Source organism: Haemorhous mexicanus, chromosome Z (genome assembly GCF_027477595.1).
Source record: "Haemorhous mexicanus isolate bHaeMex1 chromosome Z, bHaeMex1.pri, whole genome shotgun sequence".
In the NCBI taxonomy this organism is placed as follows: domain Eukaryota; kingdom Metazoa; phylum Chordata; class Aves; order Passeriformes; family Fringillidae; genus Haemorhous; species Haemorhous mexicanus.
In genome coordinates, this window is record NC_082381.1 from 31,972,495 (window position 1) to 31,996,585 (window position 24,091).

General features: G+C 37.5%; 1 protein-coding gene across 2 annotated transcripts in view; it reads left to right on the forward strand.

The window, feature by feature from the left end:
* Nucleotides 1-979: 979 nt before the first annotated feature.
* DMXL1 (Dmx like 1) overlaps nt 980-24,091 on the forward strand; it is a 76,424-nt gene continuing 53,312 nt past the window's right edge. The window contains exons 1-8 of one of the 2 annotated variants that reach the window (XM_059836719.1): nt 980-1,136; nt 9,788-9,913; nt 13,390-13,467; nt 15,511-15,589; nt 16,077-16,209; nt 18,459-18,525; nt 21,211-21,386; nt 22,799-22,988. In XM_059836719.1, coding sequence (XP_059692702.1) covers nt 1,050-1,136; nt 9,788-9,913; nt 13,390-13,467; nt 15,511-15,589; nt 16,077-16,209; nt 18,459-18,525; nt 21,211-21,386; nt 22,799-22,988 — 936 coding nt within the window. In that variant the 5' untranslated portion in view covers nt 980-1,049. Of the gene's footprint in view, nt 1,137-9,787; nt 9,914-13,389; nt 13,468-15,510; nt 15,590-16,076; nt 16,233-18,458; nt 18,526-21,210; nt 21,387-22,798; nt 22,989-24,091 lie in introns of those variants that run through there. The other variant, XM_059836720.1, reaches the window with a different exon arrangement.

Sequence of the window (24,091 nt, forward strand, 5' to 3'; positions counted from 1 at the left end):
GTCCAAAATTATATGAGATTGACCTTGCTTATGCAAAGACCAGAAAAGCAGGCATTGCCATCTACAGATACACAGTATCACCTTCTAAGTATCCTGGGATGTGGTACACAAAGTTATGCCTAACACAGTCAAATTATTTTAATTTTTCATTTTTTCTCGGAAGAGCTGGTGGGCAGAAAGAGGATCTAATAATTGACACAGAGATAATGTAAGAATGAAAATTGGTGTGGGACCTGCAATTTCCGAGAGAAAACACTTGTGATGCGGAAGTTTCCTATGAGAAATGGATGGAAGACTAAAAACTAGTTACAGTGGAAAGAAATACTATGAAGTTAAGTGTAGCAGAGAGAATGGCAACGCTGCCTCACAGCTGGGAGACACCTCAACTTGCCGTACCTTCGGCGGTGAAGAGCTGCTGAAAAGGCGAGGTGCCCTGGCCGGACGGGCCGGCAGAGCCGAGGGCGCGCTGCCTGCTGAGCTGGGGCCTGACCGGAGCCCGCCTGCTCGGGTGGGGCCAGGCCGGCCCGCACTCACCCCGCCCGGGAGCTGCCGCGCCTTCCCTAGGCGGCTCCCATTCCCCCTCATTTCATCCGGACGGTGAAAAGCCCTGCTGCCCGCAGGCAATCTGAGCTCCAAGCAAAAGCGATTCGCTTCCCTAACCTCGGGGACCCAAGACTCATGCTACCACGTGCTTCCTCTTGTCATTGCCCGGTGGGAGGGCTGCGGCTGAGCCCCTGCCCTTGAGAAAGGGGATGCGCCCGGGCAGGCGGGAGGCGCAGCGGTTCGGCAGGTTTCGAGTCCGCTCCGTCACCACCGCCTGGCTCCGGCGCGGCGGCAGCGTTTTCCAGGGCTGTTTTGACAGGAAAGTCGGGTTGTTTTAACAGGAATGTCGACTTCCCCACGGGGCGGACGAAACGCTCAGCCCGCCCCAGGGACGGCGGCCGGACCGAGCATGCGCGGCGCCCGCTCCGCCCCCGGGAAGCGCCGCCTCCGCCGCCGCCGGGCGCGGGGGGACAAGCGGCGGTGGCCGAGCGGCCGCGCCCTCCACCATGAACCTGCACCAGGTGCTGACGGGCGCCGTGAATCCCGGGGACAGCTGCTTCTCCGTGGGCAGCCTGCACGACCAGCCCTTCACGGTGAGCGTCCCCCGCCGCGGCGCCTCCGCAGGGCCCGGCGCCGAAAGCGGCTGCGTCAGGCGCGGCGGCCGCGGGCGGCCCCGGCGCGGGGCTCGCCCCGGTGGCGCCGTGCGGCGGCGGCGGTGCCGCCCGAGGGGCCCGCGGGTCCCTGGCCCGGCGGGGGCGGGGACGCGCGAAACTTGTCCGGAGCGGCGGCCCCGCTGCCGGCGGCGGCCCCGGGCGGGCGCAGAGCCGGCGGGGCGGCGGGCACATGCCGGCAGCGGCGGTCCGGGGCCGCGGAGGTGTGGTGGCGGTGATAAAAGATTACATAAACGGCTGCCGGGACGTGCGGCTCGCTCTGGAAGGGAGTTCAGCGCTGCCCTGCAGTCAGGAAGGTGGCTGAATCCTCTCCTGCGCGTAGCTGTGGAGGACTTGGAATACCGAGCCCTAGTGTTGCTGAGGTTTTCAAAGCCTGTTTGAAGTCCCTGTCTCTTAGAGTGGAGAGAAAGCACTTCAGTACGTTGTAAAGGCCAAAGTCTTCATTAGCGTGCGTTTTCCTTCCTTTTGCTTTTGTTTTGTAAACACACTTATGTTGTGTTATTCTTCCCACCCTCCCTCCGCATAGAACTGAGGAGGAATGAAATCAGATGCAGCAAAGTTTCTCAGGGCACCACGCTGGGGTATTTTTAACCTTACCTTTTATGGCTGCCCCCAGCTTCAGCCTGGTGTGCTACCCAGTTTGATAAGGGAATGATAGACGGAAATGCAGGAATGAAATCTTGTTGTTTGCTGTCCTGTCTGATGTACGCAGTTGAATTCGTCTAGCTACTTGCAGCTTCTCCTGGGGCAGTGGAGCAGAGGTGCTTCCCAAGGGCTAGGCTGGCTCTGTGGAGTCTGTCTACAGCGATGTCCGGCCATGCCCTTGCTTCCCATAAATAAGTTCACGTTGGAAGATATCTTAAACTACAGCGGTTGAGACTTAATATACCAAATTGTGCCAAACTCTAATTTTACATATCCAGAAATGTCAAAGATCCACCTGCAGTGGGAAGCCATTTAGTAAGAGACAAGGAGGTGTGCTTTACAGAGAAATGCTAGTAAGCTTTCGAACTATCTTGTCATAAGTTTGCCATTTTGAGATCATTCTTTTTTGAGGGAAACAATTCGAGTCATTCATGTCGCTAGACTCACTTTCTACCTGTTACAGCTGAACTTATGGAAAGCTTTAAGGTCCCCAGTGGATAAGAAGAGTAGGAATCTCTTCTTGAAAAGAATGGAATGATTGGGAAGCATAATTTTTGATATTCATTACTGTGGTCTCTCTTTTGGAGAGCTGTTGTCACAGAAGTACATTGTAACAATGTTTCCTGGACATTAATAACAATATTTCCTGTAGCTGCATTCATCTTCCTTTCATTATCCTTTTCCCTCAAAGGTTATTAATGGATTTCTTTTCCTCATTTTTAAATGGCTAACAGAAATATCCTTGACTGCTTCAGGGCTGTTTTTGTTGTTGTTGTTACTGATTCTGTAATGCTGTGTTAAGTTAATGAGATTGCTCAGAAGGATTAAGAAGTAAAAGGCACTGAAGGTAATTTCTGCTTTTTTAGAAAAGAATGATGGACTCAGGCTTTAGAAAATCCAATGAAAAAAAATTGACCATAGTTTTTCCGTGTCTGAAATTATAAGCATTAATTAGTATAAATACTATTGAATTGTATTTTAGAAATGGAAAAAAGCCCCAAACATGTCAAGCTTCTATGTTTGCAGTTATTGTGGATGAGAACGTAGGAGTTGATATTTCAGGGTTATGTACTGTACAGGAGGGACAAGTTGTCCTTGTCCAAGAGGAGAACTTGGTCTGTAATTTTGTTTTTTTAGATACACTATGCTTCAGGATATTTTCTCATAGACAGCACTGAATATTCAAAGTGAAGTATTTTAAAATATTACAGTTCTAAGCTAAAAATATCAAGATTCTTCTCTTAAAAGCTGAAAATTTTGAAGCAAAATTAGTATAAAACTTCCTGTATCCACCAAATCATATACACCTTTTTGAGTATGTGCTGTTATGTTTTAAGGAAATATTTCAGATATTTAATGGGAGGCAGGTTTGTTGTTCTGACTTTTTTTTTAGGATGTGAAGGGTAGAGTGGAGCATGAGCTTCCTTGGAGAGAACACTGAGAAAGTTTTTAGCCCATCTTTTATTTATATGTTGAAAAGGGCTCATAAGTATCAAGATACCATAAGAAGCATGTCTGTTGTTTCTCTGCTGAGGGCAGATGATAGTAATGTATGGCACACTTAATCAATGAGAACCTGGCCCTCAGCTGTCAGAAGTTACCTGTTTATTCTTTGTCCTTGTCTGGATAACGAATTTTTTTATTTTCCATGTACTTGTCTGCAGTAGAAGACATCCTTTGCTTTCTTTTGTTCATGTCAGGTCTGAAGTATTTGACTAAATGTTTAAAAAGCTCCTGGAGTTTATCACATCGGATTCCTCTGAACTGGTTAAGTGGGTCACCAGTGCTGATACAATGTTTTGGCTCATTCAGTTCTGATTCTGTAAATTTTTTTTAGTTATTATTATTTCCCCCCACCAAGGTAGCAAAAGATTTTGGAGCGGGGAAGTCTCTGTGAGCAATAGCAACTTAACAAGTGCAAGTCCCAAGACTGATAATGAAATTCACAAAAGAGCGGTTGTTCGTAGGGGTAAAAATAAGTGAAAGAAAGATTAATTACATGGATTATTTCAATGTAACCCAAGTATTTCCTTGACAGATTTCATCTGTGTGTGTGATTAAACTAATTCTGGACTTGAGACTTGCTATGTACAAGTGATAGAACTGGGAACTAAATATCTGAAGTTGAAAGGCACCTGGAAAATTGGGGTAGGGGTGAGGTCAAGACCACACTGGGTTTTCTGAAGGTACTGGGTTGCAGTAGCAAAAGGCTTCCCATTCTGCAAATTTTTTGATAAATAAAAGTAATTTATATGACTCAGTGATATTGTTACTTAGCTGTCTAGAAAGTACTTAAATTTTGCACTTAGAACTCCCTGGATATTTGTAGTTTGGAAAATTGAGATATCATAAGAGTCAGACAAGAAATTACACTGTTTACACCTCACCTGCTTCTTGATTGGTATTTAGTAAAGGGAAGGGATTTAGTAGGGAACCTTTTTAAGAGTTCTGGGTTTTTTTACTTGAGTTAAATCAGTTTTTTTACAGAGTGAAGTTACTCTGGATTTAAGAAATTAATTGTGTCTTAACTGATTAATTTTTTTAAAAAAGAGTTTTTTTACACATCAATGAAAAGTACAGTTTCATGATTCAAAATGCAGTGAAACATGATTCAAAGGGCATGGCAAATCAATTAGGTACTTATATATACTATAATACAGTTGTAGTATAGTATTTCAAGTACTTCTGATAAGTAAAAAAGTTGAATTTTTTTTCCAAAACATGATGAAATATAATTGCTTAAAATTTAATATAGCATCTTAATAAAAAAATTTAATTATTTTAAAAAAATGTTTAAGTGGAATACTTATACTAGTGTAAGTTTTGATGCAAAAGTGGGGATAGAGACCATACTAAAATAGAGTAAAATAATTCAGCAAGATACCATGTGTCTCATGGTGACTGTTTTGATTTTGAGCATTCTATGTAAAGGACAGAAAAATTTACCAGTTGTTGCGGTATCATCAGCTTCATAGATTTGTCTTTAGTTTTTATCTTGACTTTTACTGAATTTTGCATTGTCTTTCTAGTGTATGTTCATCTCATATATGCTTGAATGTGGGTTTATATATATATATATATATATATATATATATATATATATATATATATATATATATATATATATATAAATTTAAATATTTGTGTGTTCACACATGGTCTTCTGCATTTAGCCATGGATAATAGCTGTCCTTCATGTGAGAGAGGTAGGTTAAATAAAGTTTGTACAAGTTGTCCAAGGTGATGTGTCAGCCCTTATATAGCTGAAGCAGAAACTGTAGCAAAAAAGAAGAAAGAAGAAGAAATATGTCAAGAAGGTTGATTGTAAGGGAAATAAATGTGTTGAACGTGCTGTGCTATGCGAGAGGTTGAGGCCCCCAACTGTTTGCTTTTTTTTTCTGTTGAGAGTAATTTCCCAATAGCAGTCTCAGATTGTGAGTTGGGTATGTCAGACTTTGACTTTAGAAAGAAATCAGAATAGTTTGTATAATTGTCTGTACTATTTCCTGTGCTTTTAAAGCACTGTTCTAGTCAAAATTTCTGTTATTCCTCTTCAAAGAAATATTAATTTAGAATGAAGAGCCAACATTGGATTAAAAGAATGGACAGAATTTTTGTGAAAACCCACTTCAGCAATGCAAAATCACATTTATTTTCACAGGTCTGGAATATCTTTCACTTCCTAATTTCAGGCTTGTTTGCCATGTTAGCAGCAAGTGAGATCCATGGTCCTGCAGCTTGAACTAGTTCTATCTTGTTTATTTCTGTAACAGAAGAACAAAGCATTGTTTAATAAACATTCCAAGTACATGATAATATCACCTTATCTGCTTGTCTTATTGTGCAAAGACAACTTTCTTGTGAATGTTCTAGGGCATTCTTAAGGTGAAAGGCTTGTATGGCCTGCCAGCATCAGACTAGAGGCTCTGCTTGCTTCAAAAACTTGTCTTAGGGTTTTAATATTATTTTTTATATATATATATATATATATATATATATATATATATATATATATATATATTTAGGAATTCTTTCTCCATTCAACTGTATGACAGCATTTTGTGCCTTTCTCCTCCCTCCCTTCCCCTCCCCTTCCTATAAGGGAATATAGATAAGCGAATATATATGTATATGAAAATATGTATGTGTATATATACATACAATAAATTCTTACACTGGAATCACTGACACTTTGCTTAAGAGAAGATTAGAATTACCTTTTTTCTTGGTTACCACTGCTTACAAAGATGCACTCATATTAGCTCGTGTTAAAATGAAGATGAGTGGCATGTTAACTATCATGGACAAGTCTTGCAATAAAAGTTAGATAAAGTGACTGGTAGGCAGAATTAATTCTTGTTGTATCTGAGACCCTCTTAGGGTATGGAAGATATTTCTTATGCCTGAGTACAGACTTCTGTTATATCACACTAAAATACCTCTGCCATGAATAAAAAAATCTTAAGTGTAAATTTAGTCCAGCAGTCCAGTCCAATTTTATGCACTTTGTTTAGAGAAGCATCTTGGTAAGATACTGCTGCTTATGAACCTCATTTTCAGCTCAAGTCTGGGCTCCGGTGAGTATGTAAGAGGATCTGACATCAATGCACAGAATCAGTCTAATGGATGAGTTGCAGGGGGGGCAACAAAGAACCAAAGGAAGGACACCATAGGAGGGGTACACAAGCTTCCCTCCTAAGGTGTCTGGTCTGTGTGAAGAATAGTGAGAACAGCAGAAAAGGAGCCAGTTGCCAGAAAACTTAGTCACCTTCTTCTGCAGACACTTTTTCGTTCCAATATAAAACTTCCCTACCCTCTGCATCCCTTGCCTTTTGTCTTTGAAACTGTGGTTCTCCTGCAGGCAAACATTAACTAAACATCAAAAATAACCTCCAAGTCATCATCCTGCTGCTTGGCTGTAGTTATATTTGGAAGCTTTTTGAAAAGACCTTTTTTCCCCCTTTCTATCTCTTTGAGGACAGATCAGTTCTACAGGCTTAGGAACTAGTCAGTGGTTCTGCAGCTTATTGGCGTTGGGAAGCCAGTGTGACCAGGTATGATCAAGTCTGAACAGACTGATGTCTGAAGTGATTTCTTTTTTTCCCCCCACAAGTGTCAGTCTTTCTAAGTAGTGTGGAGAAATGCCAGAACATGAGGGTGTTTTCCTTCAGGAAAGTCTGGGATGCTTTAATACTTCTTTAAGCTACTCTTGTCCATCATAGCCCGGGTTAGCAGGCCTGGGTTCTGACTTTTGAGCACAACATTAGAAGGATATAAAGCTGTGAGAGAGTATCCAAAGGGGACAGTGAAGAGTCTGGAAGGAAAGCCATATCAGCAGTGACAGCCTGGCTAAGAGGAGTCTGAGGGGAGACCTCGTGACAACCTACATCTTCCTCATGAGGGAAAGTGTACAGGCAGGACTGATACCTTCTCTTTGGTGCCCAGTGACAGGACTCTAGGAAATGGCCTGAAGTTGTGTCAGGGCAAGTATAGGCTGGGTATTAGCAAAAGGTTGATCTCTCAGGGCATGGTTGGGCACTGGAACAGGCTCCCCCGGGAAGTGGTCACAGCTCCAGCCTGAGAAAGTTTAAGAAGTGTTTTGATATTGAGCTTGGTTGTGTGGTTTGATTCTTGTGTAGGGCCAGGAGTTGGACACTGATGAGCTTTGTGAGTCCCTTCCAGCTCAGGAAACTCAGTGAAAGATGTTCCTGCCCATTGCAATGGAGTTGGAACCAGATGATCTTTAAGGTCCCTTCCAATCCAAGGCATTCTTTGTGTTCTATCCTATGATTGTGGTGGTGGCACAAGGTGGTTTCAGGCTTGTCTGTGAAGCTAGAAATGGAGAGAACCAGATGGGAGAAGTATAGTAAGTCTTTGAAGTGCTGATGAGGCCTAGGAGGGGCATATGCACACAGCAGGTGGGTTTCATATAGCCTTTGACACTTCAATCTTAAATACATTTATAATAAAGCTGGGTCTAGGTTTCTATGTTATGTCTTCACATGGAAGCGCTTCTTTTAGTTTGTTTTTGTTTTTCTTAGAACTGCCTCTATACAGAACTCTCAATTCTGAGAAATGGCTTTATGAAAAATTGTATATATGATATTTCTGAATAAGCTTTTTCTGGTGAACTGTGGACTTAACCAGTGAGTCACCAGGTGAGATTATTTTTAACTGAAGAAAAAACATTCTGTGGTGAACAGGTCTGAAATTAATGCCATCACAATATCAAAATAATTACTTTACCATTTGAACAAAAATTACTACTCAATCTCCTCTTTTGAATGAGCTTATGCTTAGTTTGCTTTGGAACCTGTAGTTCAGTATGCTAATTAGTAATAAATACTGCTCTTTTGACAAGAGGAATTATACTGTTTGAATGTCTTGAAAATGAAGGGGGAGCTGGACAGGAAGAGGCTCAAAAGCCTACCATTAATAAGTGTTCATAAATAAATATATGGTTATATTTAGTCTGCAGAATATAGACAGCATTTTCAATTATGAGGTGGTGCCTGGTGTTCTGCTGGTTGCAATGGGATAACTGAATATTGGCTGGGAGTGGTGAACACAGTCTTCTGGCTGAGACTCTTCTTTAAAGCATCACTTAATCCTTTGTGGGGAAAAATGTCTTTGGACTGAAATCTCAATATTTTTCATTTTATTTATTTATTTTAAGATGTGTGTTTCTATCATAGTCTAGGCCAGTCTTGATAAAATACTCTTTCATGTAAAACAATTGAAAACATGATCATCAGATTTCAAATATATTTATCTAGCTTTCAGTTATTCTGCTTTTGTTTTCAAGGCCAGTTTTTATTTAATATATTGCAAATTAATAGAGAAGTTGATTGTAAGGCATGATCATTTCTGTCAGTGTATGGAAATCTTCCATCTTCAGTTTCTGTGATGCTATTCTGCTCTTGAAACTTTTAGTTAATTAAAATGGTGTATTTTTGATCCTTTTATCATTCTCTTTAACAGAATACTTGTTTGTGCTCTTAATTTTGTTGCTGTCTTCCTAACTTTTTAATGAGAGTGCATTCCTTTTTGTAAAAATTTCATCCTTGAATGCTGCTTTCTTATGCTAATTGGATGATTCTGCTAACTGTTGTTTCCACAAGTTTCTCCAGTGCTTAATCTTTTCCTCTATTTTTATACTCAGTATAAATAAAACTTTTAATACTTATAATAGTACTCAGTATCTAATAAAACTTCTGAGAAGATATGAAGAAATTTTGACTCAAGCATTGCAAGACTCAGTGAACTGGCTTTATGAAGGTGTTAGATATATCAGCATACTCAGTGACATTATAAACTGGAGAGAATAGAATTCATGCAAATAACAGGAGACTCACCAAGTCCGAGAGGATAGTTTTATTTCTGTATAACTGAGCTTCACATTGTTAGTTTTTGATTTTTGCACGTACAAAGTCCTTTACTAAATGTTTTAGTAAAATTTTGCTTCCTCAATTCTATTCCTCCTTTCCAGAAATTTCAAAAATTAAAAGAAAAATTTCTAAAGTCCCTGTCTCCAATCTAAGAAATATATTACTTTTTTCTACTTTGCAAGAAGTACTACTTTGGTTTTTTTGCTTTTACATTTCTTTTAGATGTTTTTGTATTGCCACATTTCTTTGGTTTTTCTATCACAAACCACTTTTTGCTTCTGATGTAAGTCTTATGATGCACTTGTAAGCATGGAGAAAAAGCAATTTGCCTCTTCTGTTGCTTGGTTTTTAATTGCAGACATCTGTATTTTTTCTGCAAAGACCTATTCTGACTGGATAGTATTTTACATAGATAGGATACATGGACTGTACTGTTTCATACTTCATATGCTGTAAGTAGATAAAGTTTTAGATTAGTTTGGAGTGGTTTTTTTTCTTTTCTTTAGGCGTTTTAATTTTTTTTTTTTATCTATACTGTAGGCATACGCATCAGGATGTGATATTGTGGTACTGGGGACTGATTTTGAACGATTACAGATAATCCCTGGAGCAAAACATGGAAACATTCAAGTGGGATGTGTGGACTGTTCAATGCAACAGGGGAAGGTATGTAGAGCAGTGTTTCTAATAATGTTCCAGCAATGTCATGTTAAGCACCTTCTTAGGAATGTGTGTACTTGCAAGTTAGGGCAAATACACTACAATGAGTAGTAAAATGACTGATTGCTTTCTGTGTTTACTTGTAAGCAGCACAATAAATGTAAATAGTAACCATAGATATGATAGATGGTTGTGGAAGATAGGTAGAACTGCACAGGAGGCTGTGGATTCAGGACTACATTCAGGGCAAGAATTTGACTAAGAGATTACTAAGTTGGAAGCAAAAGTAATTTATTCACTATGGCTTTGCACTACTGGGCATATCATTGACATACTATGACAGGTTAGTGGCTGGCAGGAGATGAATGCTTCCATAAAAATCACTTTCAGATCATCCAGAAAAATGACATCTGTTTCAAGCAATTCATAAAGCCTCTCTTGGATGGGGTTTGCTTTCTTGAGTTCTTAGCTTTTGGTTTTTTGTGGGTAGGTCTGCATCAGAATGTTGCATTTTAGACAACATTGGGTTTTAATTCCTTTTAAGAGAGCTCTTTTTAAAATTTTCCTGTCACAGTGAAAAAGAAATAACCAGGTAACTGTTCACAGGGATGTCACGGTTCCGTAACACCCCATTGGGATGTCACAGGGATTAAACTGTTGACCAGTTCAGTGGGAACTCTTGATGACTATTTGTTCATGTAAGAGGGGTTTTCTACCTCTGTTGTTTCTCTAAGCTTGTCTTTGTGAGTAGATAAGGTAAGCTTTCTACAAGCCTTATGAGCTGATGAGAGCTTTAGTCATATTCTGGTGTCTATCTTGAGACAAGACCTCTGATGGAAACCAGTTTGTGTTTACATGTGAGCACTGTGCTGATGAAACCCCAGCCACACTCTGTTCCTGCTTTTTAACATTTGAGTGATAAACTCTTGTAGTGCTAGTGAAGGAACACAAATGAAAATGAGGAAATGTTTTTTCCCATAGAAACCTGGGTTTCTCCACTGGCAGCTGTTAACTAGAAGGTTGTTTTTTTTTTTTGAGTTTACTGAGCATTATTTTTTTAAATTTGCAAGGTTATCTTTGGTGTATCTATTGGTATCATTTGCATGATACCAATTCTGTATACATTTAAATGAGAAATTGTCCTTGAATTGTGAATGAACACACATGAATGTATCACACTGTAAGGCATACTAAGCTTTAGAGTTTTTTTAATTTCTTCCTTATTTCTTGCAGACTCTAAATGACCTATGATGTCATTCAGAGTCTGCAAATTGGTATCGTATGCTGTAAGAAAACTGGATGTACTTCTAAAATGCTCAAGTACTAAGCAGTGGATGGCTAGGAATTTGCTTATTGACCAGACTGATCACTGAATTTTCAGGTCATTCTTGAAAGGGTATAATTTCTTCTTAGACATTTTTCATCAGCACTAACACACAAATTCCACTTTAGTTTGTCAAAACATACAGTTCCAATGCTCTCAGTGCGTCTTCATAGGAAAAGTACTCCAACTCTCACCATTTTTATGTCCCTTCTTTGGACCCAACATGTCCATTTCTGCCTGATGCTGAGGACACTCCAGCTGATGTCTCACTAGGGTAGGGAAATCATCCACTTCACCCTACTGGCCACCCTTCTTTTGAAGCAGTCCAGAACATGGTTGGCTTTCTGGGATACATACACATGCTGCCAGCTCACCTACAGTTGTTTTGTCCACCAGTACCCCCAAATCCATGTCGCAGGGCTGCTCTCAATCTGTCAATTTCCCTAGTTTGTACTGATGGTATTGATTCTGACTGACCCAGGTGCAGAACCTTGCCCTTGGACTTTTTGAAGTAGATGTTCACATGGTCACGTCTCTCTGCCTGCCAAGGTCCTTCTGGCTGGCATCCCTTCCCTCCAGCCTGTGGCCTGCCCCACACAGCCTGGAGTTACCAGGGAACTTGCTGAGGGTGCTCTCAATCCCACCATTATTCTTTTGGGTGGAGTGCAGTTCTGTGAAGGTGTGGGGTGAGTAGCTGTGGAAACTAGTGAAAGGTTTTGGGAGCAGCAGTTGCTCTGGACACTACAAGTTTAGCATTTTGGAACGCTAATGTTATCTTGAAAACCCACTGAACAATAAAATAGGGAAAAAATGTCCACATTTGGAGAAAAGGAACAAAGGAAAAATATGAGTTTATATAAATTTTTGCTGTTGGGTATGGAATAGAATGATTAGAGAATACAACAGTAAGTGAGGTAGTTAAAGAGAATTAGAGAGGGCAGATATTAGTTTGCAAAATGCAGAATGCCTGAAGAAACTTCTTCCTTGCAAATGTGACAAAATTATTCTTGGCATTTTTGGGTCAGGCTGATGTTAGTAGGATGGAAATTTATTTAATTATCTATTCTTCTAATGTCGAGGGTTTCTCTTAAAGCTATGGATCTGAGGATTTTAGGATCTATATGAGTCTCTATGTATAGATCTTAGGTGTGACAGTTTAGCTTGGTTTCCTTTCAAACTTTAGTGATTGATACTGGAATCAAAATGTGTTTTATAAAGTGAATCTTTCTATGTTATTGATAAAGGAAAACTGTGAATACTTTAAGTTGGAATTTTACAGAAATATAATATTTATTATTGCAGCATATAGTATCTGTAGTTGTTCTCCTTTTAACTACCATCAGTTCAGAATGCAGGATGTCTATAGTTCATGACCTATGCAGACCCCTTAATTTTTGTAAATCTGTAATTCAGAATACTTTTTGGCTACATTGTCATGTGACAGTTCTCTCACGCTCTTTGCCTAAGGTCTTTGACATTCATTTGGCTTGTTTTGGCTCTTCTTAGCAAGTCTTCTAGGCTTGCTTTTATATAGATACCTTGAGATCAAATACTATTAATTTTGTATTAATGCAAGTCTGAGGTGGTTGATAATCTGTGATGAAATAAGACTTTCAAACACTCACTTAAAATGACAATATTGCAGCTTTTTTTGTACTGTTTTATGTTAGTCTTTAGTAGTAGTTTTATTTACAGTTTTCTGCACTGGGCGTTTTCTTTGCATAGTTTGGATCTTTTGAAATAACTTTTTAAAAGGTAGCCTGTTCTAATGCTAAGGAAGTAGACAAAAGTGCTCTGATTGTGTACAGGTTCCATGTCTGAGAATGGGAATTCTGCAGATTGCTTTGAGTGTTAACATAGTTTAATATGGGAAGAATATTGCTAATAATCTGATTTTAAAAAATTGTCCAGCTATACTCTCAGTAGTTTACCGTGATTAATGAGTAAATAGAAGATTGTATTTTTATTATTGACAACACTAGCTTAGTGATTTTTGGTAAATGTAATTTTCTGTTTTCAAAAGGAAATATGGATGTGAGCTTCAAATTTATCTACAAGCAGGGTTAAAAGTAAAATCAACCATCTGCATCTTCTTTTTGTTTGTTCAGCTTGTTTCGTTTATGTGTGTTTGTATACATATAAATGTATATTACTTTAGATTGCAGCTTCTTATGGAAAGGTGATTTGTATCTTTGAGCCAGTTAGCATCTTGAAGCAGAACAGCAGTCATCATAATGTAAGTATTTCATCAGTCCTTAATTTATTTGAGCAGTCACAAAGCCTGACAGATTTTACTTTAAAGTAAAGTTTGCTTTAAAGCTGGAGCTTTTTTGATGTCTTGTTTTAATGCTAGAATAAAGTTGAGACATAAAGGTGGTCCTTGGGAAGTGAAAAAGGTGGGATAAGGACAGAGGCCTGTAATTTGAAATAGTTTTAAGGAAGATAGGCTTTACTATAATGCTTCATATTACTTGCTTATGTAACCCTGCAGTTTGTAACCAAAATATACCAGAACACAAAAAGACGTACACAGCCCCATTCTGCCATGAGTGTAGCCATTAAAATATAAATTCCTTTTTGAACCATCCTGTGTAGCCTTTATGTTTTGGTGTGTTTTACAGTTCTTACTTTTGCTTATAAAATTACGTGCCCTTGGCCAAATTGTAATAGTTACAGAAATCTGTGGCTTTTTTAGAGTATCTGACTGAATGATTATACTTCAGTGTTATAATGGTGAATAAGAAAAATATTTATTCTTTTGGGGCTTACTTTTGGTTACAGTGTTTTAGTGCTTAACATTCAGAATCGTAATTTCTGAATAGTAATGTGATTTAGAGCAAATTACTTAACCATGCTTCTTACATGAGGAAGCATATGGCTATAATTAGAAGCATTAGATTCTAATTGAAGTCAGTTTGTTGATATAAGAACTTTGACAGCAATTGCTCAAGGAGCTTATGTCTCCCTCTTCAGGGGTTTGGTCACCATTTCCATTAACAAATTGTTTATATGACCATCTAGTGGATTCTCCTCTTTGTACTGACCAACACAGTCATAGGATCCTGGGTGTACATGTAAACTTGTGGTATGTTATATATTAAATAATTAGCTAGAAATGAACACCTACGTAATAATTTACATCACTGGAAAGCAGTGGAATAAAATTACAGTAAGATGTAGTTCTCAAGCTCCTATTAACACTTTGGATATACTGCTCTTGATTTTGGTCCATCCACCCCATTTTCCAATCCATCCTGAATGTTTTTCTATACTGGTAAAGAGTATGCTTAGTTTGCAACTTCAGAGTTGGAGTAGTAACTGTAAGCAGTAGAGGAAGCACTCACCACCCGTGATTTGCTTTCAAATATTTTAGTTGAAGAAATATTCTGTTGTTTCATTCTTTCAGTTTACTTTTATGCAATGGTTTCCAGCATGTTGTTTGATGTTTTTGTAAGATTGTCTCTGTCTTCCATTTACTGGATTGTTCAAGGTCTAGAAAACCCCAAAAAAACTCCAGCTTTGCAAATACTCTGTATAGGTCCTTATCTGCCGCTGCTTCTTACTGCCTTTTGCCAAACTTCTGAAAGACTGAGTTGTCATATTTTAACTTCACATTTATTTCTGTGTGATATTTTTGGGGTGGAGGATGACTACTTTTAAGAAAGTCTGTGAATTAAGAAAGAAACCTGTTGCCTCCTAATATTATTTCCAGAAATGTTTTCAGTTTCTTCTGTAAATCAAAACATCAAACCTTTTTGGTCTATTGCAGAAACAAACAAGATAAATATTTTGTAAACTTAATCCTCAACTTGTTCTAGAGAGTGAAGTAGTGATGCAAAAGTGAAAAATATTTGTCTGTCCCTTTGTATATTAAAAAAAAATGGAAGAGTTGAGGGGAAGTATCACGTGTTATGTTGACCTTTCTGAACTCCTAATTCAGCAATGGTGCAGATATCAAGCAGCAGATGCCTTTAACTTGTCTAATTTTTGATATCTTTTCTTTGTTTCAAAAATAGAATCTTACTTCTTCCTAAATTCTCAAATTTCAGCAATGATTTTATATACTAATTTTTTCAAGCTAAACTTTTAAAATTAGAAGTTAAAATGTTAAAAGTTTTAATGTCAGAATGAATCAATTTTTATTAGATAAGCAGTTTATGTTAAACATCTTCTTAAAATCTGGAGAATGCAGTGAAGATGTACTATTTATATTTTAAAAAGGGGACAGAGGAGAATGAAGAGTTTTAATGCTAATATTTGTAAATACTTGAAATTTCAGGTGTTACATTACCAATGGCAGAAGAATGCTCAAATCTCGCTGGAAGCCATAGTGCATAATCTAACATGGGATCCCACAGGTACAAACAGATTAAAATAAACACCACACCTAATTTTTTACTTTAAATTTTGTCATTCCTTGTGGACAAGGAAAAGGGTTTTTTTTCTGTCCTAGCATGATAGAGAATACCAAAGTGGAGTGAAATGTACCTTTTGTCACTTATTACAGGGGAGCTAATGTACTAAGTGCATCTGAATGGTCTAGCTTGATTATTCTTATCTGAACAGATAAGAAAATGTGGCTTAAACAGTAAATATTTGTTAAGAAAGAGTAATGTCTGCAGTACACCTAGGCATTTCTTTTAGAGAATAATTAAAATTTGATTAATTTTCATAGTTTGAATTCTAGGTGCTCAAATCTACAAAAAAAAAAAAATCTAGAAAAGGTGTATCTGCCAGATTCTTTTCTGCAGTTTAAGCTTTGCAGAACTTTTTTTCTCTCTCTCTCTATAAAGTCTATAGTTTGTTACTTGCTTGTTGTTAAATTTCCATAAATATTTGTTCCAGGTACTCGCCTTCTGACTGGTTCCAATTGTCTTCAACTTTGGTCCAATGTTCCGTTGGAAAACCTTGCTGACAATGACAGTACTGAAAGAGCAGGTGTTGGACTTGGAGAGTGGAGATGTATCTGGCAATGCAAGTAAGGAACCCAATTAAAGACAAGTAATTCTCTTTTCTTTACTGATTCATACCTTTGAGATTAAATACTTAGTGTAGTTGTGTGAAATGCTATTGCATGCTGTTACTTGATAAATATTAGTGATGTGAGATAAACTTTAATCATATTTCCCTTGACTATGTGACATTCTTTCCTCTTATGAGGTCAGTTGCAATTGGTTTTGGAGCAATTCTTCAGCTACAGACAGCACTAGTAAAATACTGAGGGAAGGCTAATATTGAAGCTCTCCAATAGGCACTCGTCATTGTAGAAGAATAAGGTGAAAGCTGTATAATTGTTGGCGGGACTGATTTAAAAAAGCTTCCTTCTGTGTTCATTGTACTCCATTGTTGTTTCCTTCTTACACATCCACCCCCTGCTTTCAGTCATGCTTTTTCTAGATTTATTTTGGGTATTTAGAACAGTCAAGGTTGATGCATTCTTTCCTGTGTCTCTGAATTCTCTTCTTGTCTTCATGTTGATATTGATATTTGCATTTGTATATGGTATATTGTACATTCAGAAGAGTTTTAGTTTGGTACTTAAGTTTATAAGACAATTTAAATCATTCTGCCGTAGGTAGACTTTTCTAGTACAGTGGGGTGGGTGCATTGTTCATGTGGGAGCAATGTTACATATGGCCATCTTCTAAAGAAGTTTCCTGAAGTGGCTGACTGGGTGTACCAACCTGAAGTGACTCTTTGTGAAGCATTTAGAATTCTAGTAGGTAGTTCTATAGGTAGTTTTCTGGCTGTACCAGAAAAACATCCATTTTATGATGCTTCAGTTGTTCCTTTTTCTCTTTACTTGAATTTCTATCAGTGATGTGTTCAAAAACCCAAGATCATCCAAATGGCAACTGAAAAACTTTTCTTCGCATGTGATGAACTTTCTAAATACAAGGAGTTGAAGACTTAATGTATTGTTTGAGACATATTTGGGTGCTCATCTCTCAGCCTAATAAGAGAAGTCATCCTGTAGACAGAATGACATTAAGTATGGCTTGAGAATCTGGTGTTCTGGTAACAGTAGTCAAGATCATACAGACAGTGCTTTTCTTCTGTTCCTTCTATAACAGGTTTTGATTTTGTATCATGTATAAAGACTTACAGAAGTCTTCTCAGCTCTCCACGTGTTTTCCTCTTTTAAACTCTCTTTGTTGGTGATAGAGCTGAGTGTTGCTTGCTTTGAATGACTAGGTCCTGGAAAGGGTCAATAGAACTTGCTTTTTTTGTATACCTTTTGTGCCTGTATGTCTTCTGGCATTTGTAGTGTGATTAGATTTAGACTTGTAGAGAAGTCTGCAAGAATGTTATTTTGCCCCTGCAAATATCCTGTTTTAACCCGTCAAGGAAACATTCCCAAAGGTTTTCATATTTGCCCCAGTAGGAGAATTTTGCTTAAACCCGGGAGGACTTCTTTGATACAGGGCTTTTGTAATCGCCTTGCTCTTGTTATTGCACATAAATGCACCCTGCTTTTATTGACCTTAATTTAACTTAATCCCTTTTGAAAGTTAGGCCTCAACAACTTGTTACATGTGTATTTAATTCAAGACAAAAATGTATACTGTATCTGTGTTGTGCAATTAAAATTGTATGTTCTTGTTGCTGTTAATAAGCTTTGTGACTTGGTCAATAACGGAGTGCTTCAAAACCTGTAAAAGAAGCTGAATTGTTAGCCTCGCCAATTAAAGTAAAATGCTCCAAAAGTTAACCACATAATTAGGTGTAGAATATTTTGTGTAGCATCTTATAGCTGTGTGATCATTCATGTAAAAGCTACTTTCAGACACTTTTTTACTACATTATTTCTTTTACACTATTTTCTTTTCTTGAGTTGTAATTCTAGGAAATATGAGAAGTGAAGCTGTCTTTCAGAGAAGTTGGAAGACAATATGGTGCAGCAGAGATCATTTTGAGATCCTTATAATCGTGAAGTGGAAGGAGAACAGTTTAATCTGTTAGCAGCTGCTTTTCTGCTATGATATTTTTGAATATTGGATATTCAGCTACAAGATTTTGGTTTTCTGGATTGCTACAGCCATGTGTTGTACACGAGTTTACATCTTAGTCTTTTGGACTTTGTTAAAATTTAACTTTCACACAACAGAATACACACTTGTATTTAAGAATTAAAAAATTTTTGTGCATTCAAGGAAAAAAATGTTTAGAATTTTATAAAAGTTGTTAAAGGTTTTTTTCCTCCCTTTAATTGTCTTTATTCTGTAGAACTGCTTCTCAAGTTTGTTTAATGAAATTCTCACCAGATGGGGAGTTTTTTGCTACTGCTGGAAAGGTAAGCATTTTTTTTCCTTAGAGCTTTGTACTAATTCAGATAAGCATTAAAGCAAACCAACAAAAACAAAAAAAAAAGGTTTCTTAATGAAAAAAAAAATTGTAATTTTTTTTGTTGTCTGTCTATGTGTCTTTACAATTTGGTAAACATGAATTTGGTAGAAGGGTAGTTCCAGACAGGGAGGTGACACACCAAATATTCTGTGCTTACTGTTCTAAAATACTCATTTTTAATTTGTACCAAATTATAAGAAAAAGAAGAGTTTTGAGGATTGAGGGAAATCTGTGGATGAGATCACCGCTAGCTGTCCTACTAGTGAGGAAGTATAAGCAAAATACAAAAACAAAAATTAAAAAAAATTTAAAATAGCTCTTTTATATGTTTTTCTGTAAACATATCTGTGTGCAGATATGTGTCCATAGAAGTGGTTCACATTCCCTACCATAGGTGTATTGGCACATGGTTCATGACAGTGTTTGTGGCCAGTTGGTTCACAGTTGGTTCTGTGTGCTCAACATGGAGCAGTTTGTCAGCAAAAGCAGAACCCCTTGGCAAAATTGGCAAAAATATTAAAGCAAAATGTCAGTCTTTTGTTTTCCTGAAACAACCTAATCTTTTATTTATACTCCAGAACATGTTGTTCAGGTTTTGTAGGAGAATAATGTCCTTACAAGTCAAAGCAGAAAAAAAAAAAGTCAAGATCATGTAGAGGATCCAATGAACAAATGTGACAAACCCATATGAGAATTTATATTACTTGTTAAGAAATATGAGTGGGAGAAGAAGTTGTTTTCGGCATCGAGTTTCTGCACCAACTAAAGAACCTAAAGGCTGCGGAGTTACTAGATACAAAATAACATGCTAGTATGTAAGGTTAATATCAGTTGCTGATATTAGTGAAAAGCTGGTTTAAGAGTCTCAGAATCCTGAGCAGTAATAACCTGACAGAACATGTTTCAGACTGAAGAATAAAAGACAGTTTTGCAATTTGCTCTTTTCTGTCTTGGATGCATGAGTGAAAAATTAGTGTGTACACGTAATAAGCGATTAGAACAGTGTTTGATTTAGTAACGATGTGGAACTTGGCTGTTTGGGTCATAGTATCCCTTAATAAAGGCTTAAAAAATAAAGAGATTATGGTGATTCAGTCTGCAAATAAACTTTGCTTTTGAAAAGTAGTTGTCATGCATATTTTTGTGATTCAGTTACGTGCATCAGGAACAGATGAGTAATGCACATCTTTATTAGTTGTATGGGGCTTTTTTCTTTTAAAGCTTGCCATTGTCTGCAATGGCAATATTGATTGGAAGACTAACCTTTGAGACATTTGCTATCTTTAAAGAAAAGATAAAGATGTAACAAACCTATAAAATTGCCTAGATTTCCTTTTCTAGGGTAACTATACTCCAATTAACAAGCTTCCAACATACAAAGTTAAATACTGGAGTTCTTCATGCTAGATTATTATCTGTATAAAAACAAAGCAATAAATTCTCATGCTCCATTCTTTCTGTGCTTATTTGAATGTTGTATTTCTTGCTATATGTTCTGTGATGCCTTTAGCTGTCATAGAAAGGAGAGCCATTACAGCTGTTTTTCAGATAAATAAAATTCTTTGGGTATATGTTTTACGTAAAAAGGTAGTGTTTTGTTATTGTCAACTATACACACACACACACACACTCATATATATATATATATATATGTGTATATATATATATATGTATTCCACCTTTTTGTGATGTGTAGGAGTTAATGTTTATTTTACAAGTCAAATATAAATGGCTTAATGGTTTCTAATGTTACAATTTGATGGAATGGTGGAAAAAGGAATTAATCTTATATAAGGCTAATATTATTGCAGAGTTTTTGACTCCAATATCTTATATCCTGTTATTTTAGTTAATAAATTCCTTCAAAGTGAATTACTGAATAAGTAAGAAAATTAGTAAGTAGGAAAATTAATAACATATTTTTTACCATAAATGCTTAAGTTAGTTACTTGCCTAAAGAACCTTTAAAGCACATCTTTGTTCCTATGTCTTACTACTTTGCTTAACTATTTGTGAGGGACAATGCTGGGCAGCAACACCAACCTATCATCCCCCCCAGAAGCGTCATGCATACCCAGGTTATTTCAATATTTTAGTGCTATTCACATTTAATAGTTGATCAAGAACTTGTGAATCTGGGTCCAGATTAATTTATCTAGTCCTTGAAGGCATAATCAATTCATGTGTGTATCTGAAAAAAAAGCAGGCTGACCAGTACTGAGCTTGGTTTTTGAGATATCATCTATGACCTTTGTTTGTTTTCCTAACAGTTAAATTTATGTAGGGGATTTGGGTGGTTTTCTGACAAGGCAGAATTAGTTGTATTAACATTTGAATACCATCTCAGGCTAGTGCAAGTTGTGGTTTTGTGGTTAAAAATTGGTAGCTAATCAGTAGGACCTATATGAAATCCAGGTTAGTAATGGCAAGAGTTAAGTGGAAGCTCTGCTCCTGTGTTTTCTTTAAGATCACATTTTGAAGTTCCATTTTTGGAGATGTTCCTCTCTGATAAGAAAAGCATTTTACTTTAAAGAAAAATGAAACCTCAAGAGATATACCCAAAAGAACTGTAGGTGCATCATATTCTTATGCAAGGTAATCTTATTTACTGTCCTTTTTTGTCTTCTCACAGGATGACTGTCTTGTGAAAGTATGGTACAACGCAGAGAACTGGCGGTCAGCCGTATCACCACCTGGTGCCAGTCCAGAAAACCAAACAAAGGAACTTGATTTTTCATTTGTTTATTTGGCTCATCCTCGATCAGTAAATGCATTTTCATGGAGAAAGACCAGTAAATTCATGCCACGGTCAGTATTTCTAATAGCTAGTTCATAAATTCCCAGGAAAACCCCCAAAAAACCATACAGTCTGCCTCTCTCTACAATCAACAGTAACACAACTACATGTTTTACTTTAGTTATTGAATGTGCACACCTTTTATGCTGTTTCTGCTCTTGAGAGGAAGGCAAGTATCCTCTTACTTGGGAAAGAATTGGAAAGATAGGAGTCTCAGAGACTGACTTAGGCATTGAACTAAATACAAAATCAGCTCTTGAAAAGTCATGTCTCTTTGCATTTTTTTTTTTGATTGCACTAAGCCACCATTCATGGATTTAGTCCTGGCTTGTTCTGTCCTGATCAGAGCAAAAGTTCTGTGACTTGAAGTCCTCTTTCACAAACATTCAAATATTTTCATGTCTTTTTATTTTTTTCTCTGCCTACTACAAAGCTAGATCTCTGTCAGAAATAGTATCTGGAAATTGAATTCAAGTAATCATTTGGAACTGATACCTTTAGTTTGAGGTGTTAGGGTTGTGTTCGGATGATTCCAAAATGACCTGTACCTAGTTTTCACCAGTATTTTCAATCTTAAACTGAAGTAGTGTTAGCAGTTTGGTGGCCTGCAACCATCTTTTTGTCATGTTATTTCAAGTAGCAAACAAATTTGCGTGCCTTTGTGTTGAGCAAGTTTATGTTATTCATTATATCAGTCTTTAAGACTCTTCATAAATCTGTAGTTCTTACTCTGTGTGTCACTTATGAAAATCCACCTGCCCCATGATTCCTAAGGGAGTTTGCTGCTGGACAGTCTAGTCATAGCTTTCAAACCTAATGTAGAGCTAAATAGTAAATTTACATGACCTGCAAGCCTGATGGTCTGTGTAGTTTTTTCTGGTGTCTGGTGTAGGGTAATGAGATTTTTTGGCTATATATTTAACACAAGTTACACTTGGAAAAATAGTAACTAAGGAACACTCATAGATTTAAATTGTCTCTTGTTTCCCTGGTATTATCTGAGTTTCTATCTTTTGAATATATATATTTTTTGTAAGTGGTAGATACCAGTAAGATCTGGAATTACTATCAGGTATCCAGAATATTATTAGCTTTTTAATGTGAATGACTTTAAAAGATAAAAATTTACATTTTGCTATTCTAGGTATGAATTTTTCTTTAAACTAAAATCAACAATTTGCTGGTGCTCTATTTTGTGATGACATTTGAGGTGATTTATAGTCAGATACTTGAACAGAGGGGAAGGCCTTTCCTGCATCATAGATTTTCCTAACAATGTATTGATGAGTTTTTCTTGTGCTGGTATCTGTAAGTTTCTGCAATTCCAAAAACTGGTAGTGGAAAACTATTTGGAAATGTTGGTTTATTTTGATGCTGTATAATAGTAAGCAGCTTCTTCACTCCTTAAATTTTCTTTCATTAGTGGTGCTGTCTGCAATGTACTCCTGACTTGCTGTAAGGATAATGTTTGTCGTCTCTGGGCAGAGACTTTGTTACCCAATGACAGTCTGTTGTATGGGGGAGGATACAGCAATTGGAGTGAAGCAGCGAACTTCACAAATAACTTCAAGAGAAATACTTCAAGTAAAGAAAAAGTGCAGAGTGCATTAGAGGTAAGAATTGAAATTGAACAGTGAAAATAAACACACGTAAAAACTTGTGATTTTAGACAAGTTTGTAATTTTTTAGACAAGTTTGTAACATGTATCACAAGCTGAAATCTTTTATACCAGAGATGTGCATAAAATGTTATGAAAGGGCAAATTTCCTTGAAATCTGCCTTGGGCAGGCTAAGCTGACAGCTCTTTTGCTGAGCTTCTTACATTGAAGACACACTGTTCCAAAGTCACAACTGCCTATTTTGGTCTGGTGACTGAAGAAGAATGCTTTGCAGTATTTAGTTCAAAGGGCTAGGAGCAGTATGGAGCACACATTATATATAGGTTATGTGAAACCCAGGGGTGATGCTGCATTAAGACGTATGGTAGCGGCTCTTGTTACCTCTGAAGTTGTGGGATGTTTTCTCTGACTTCTGCAAGTGGAAAAACAGTAATATGGAGGGAAGAAAAATAGTCTTTCTGCTCTAGTCCTCAGAGCAGACTGCTCATAAGCATTAAGGCAAGTGATTCTTACCAGATAGTGTTTTCTACCCAGTGTGAATAAGTTAGAAAGTGTAGCATTAATGGTCTGCTTCAAAGATATGTCAAGCATATGTGAGCATTGTGCTTTTATCTTAATTGAGTGATGTTTTTAGCATGCTCATAGTGCATGCTATACCTGAAAAATATGGCAGGCTAAAAGGCACAACAGAGAAAAGGAAATAGTCAAAGAGAGGAGGAAAAAGGAAGATGGAGAAATTTCTGTGTTCCTGTGGAAAATAAGAGACAACATTAGAAATCAGGAATAGCAATTATGTGATAATTGAGAGAAGACTGTTTGGCATGTGCATGCTGTTAAAGATGGAAAGCACAGCGAGTGAAAAGGAATGCCAAGAGTGTAACACCATCTTTAATACAAATTGTGTACCTCTGTGTACCTTTGGGTGCTTACATAGACGTCTACAGCACAAAAGGCTTGAACTGTGTAAGTCAGTCTTAAAAACTGAATATTATTCTTTCCCTTGGAGACAAGTATTTGTGTAAAAGAGGAAGACCTTAAAACTCATTGTGGCCTTTTGTGGGGTGTTGAAGTGCTGATCCAATTAGATCCAAAGTAC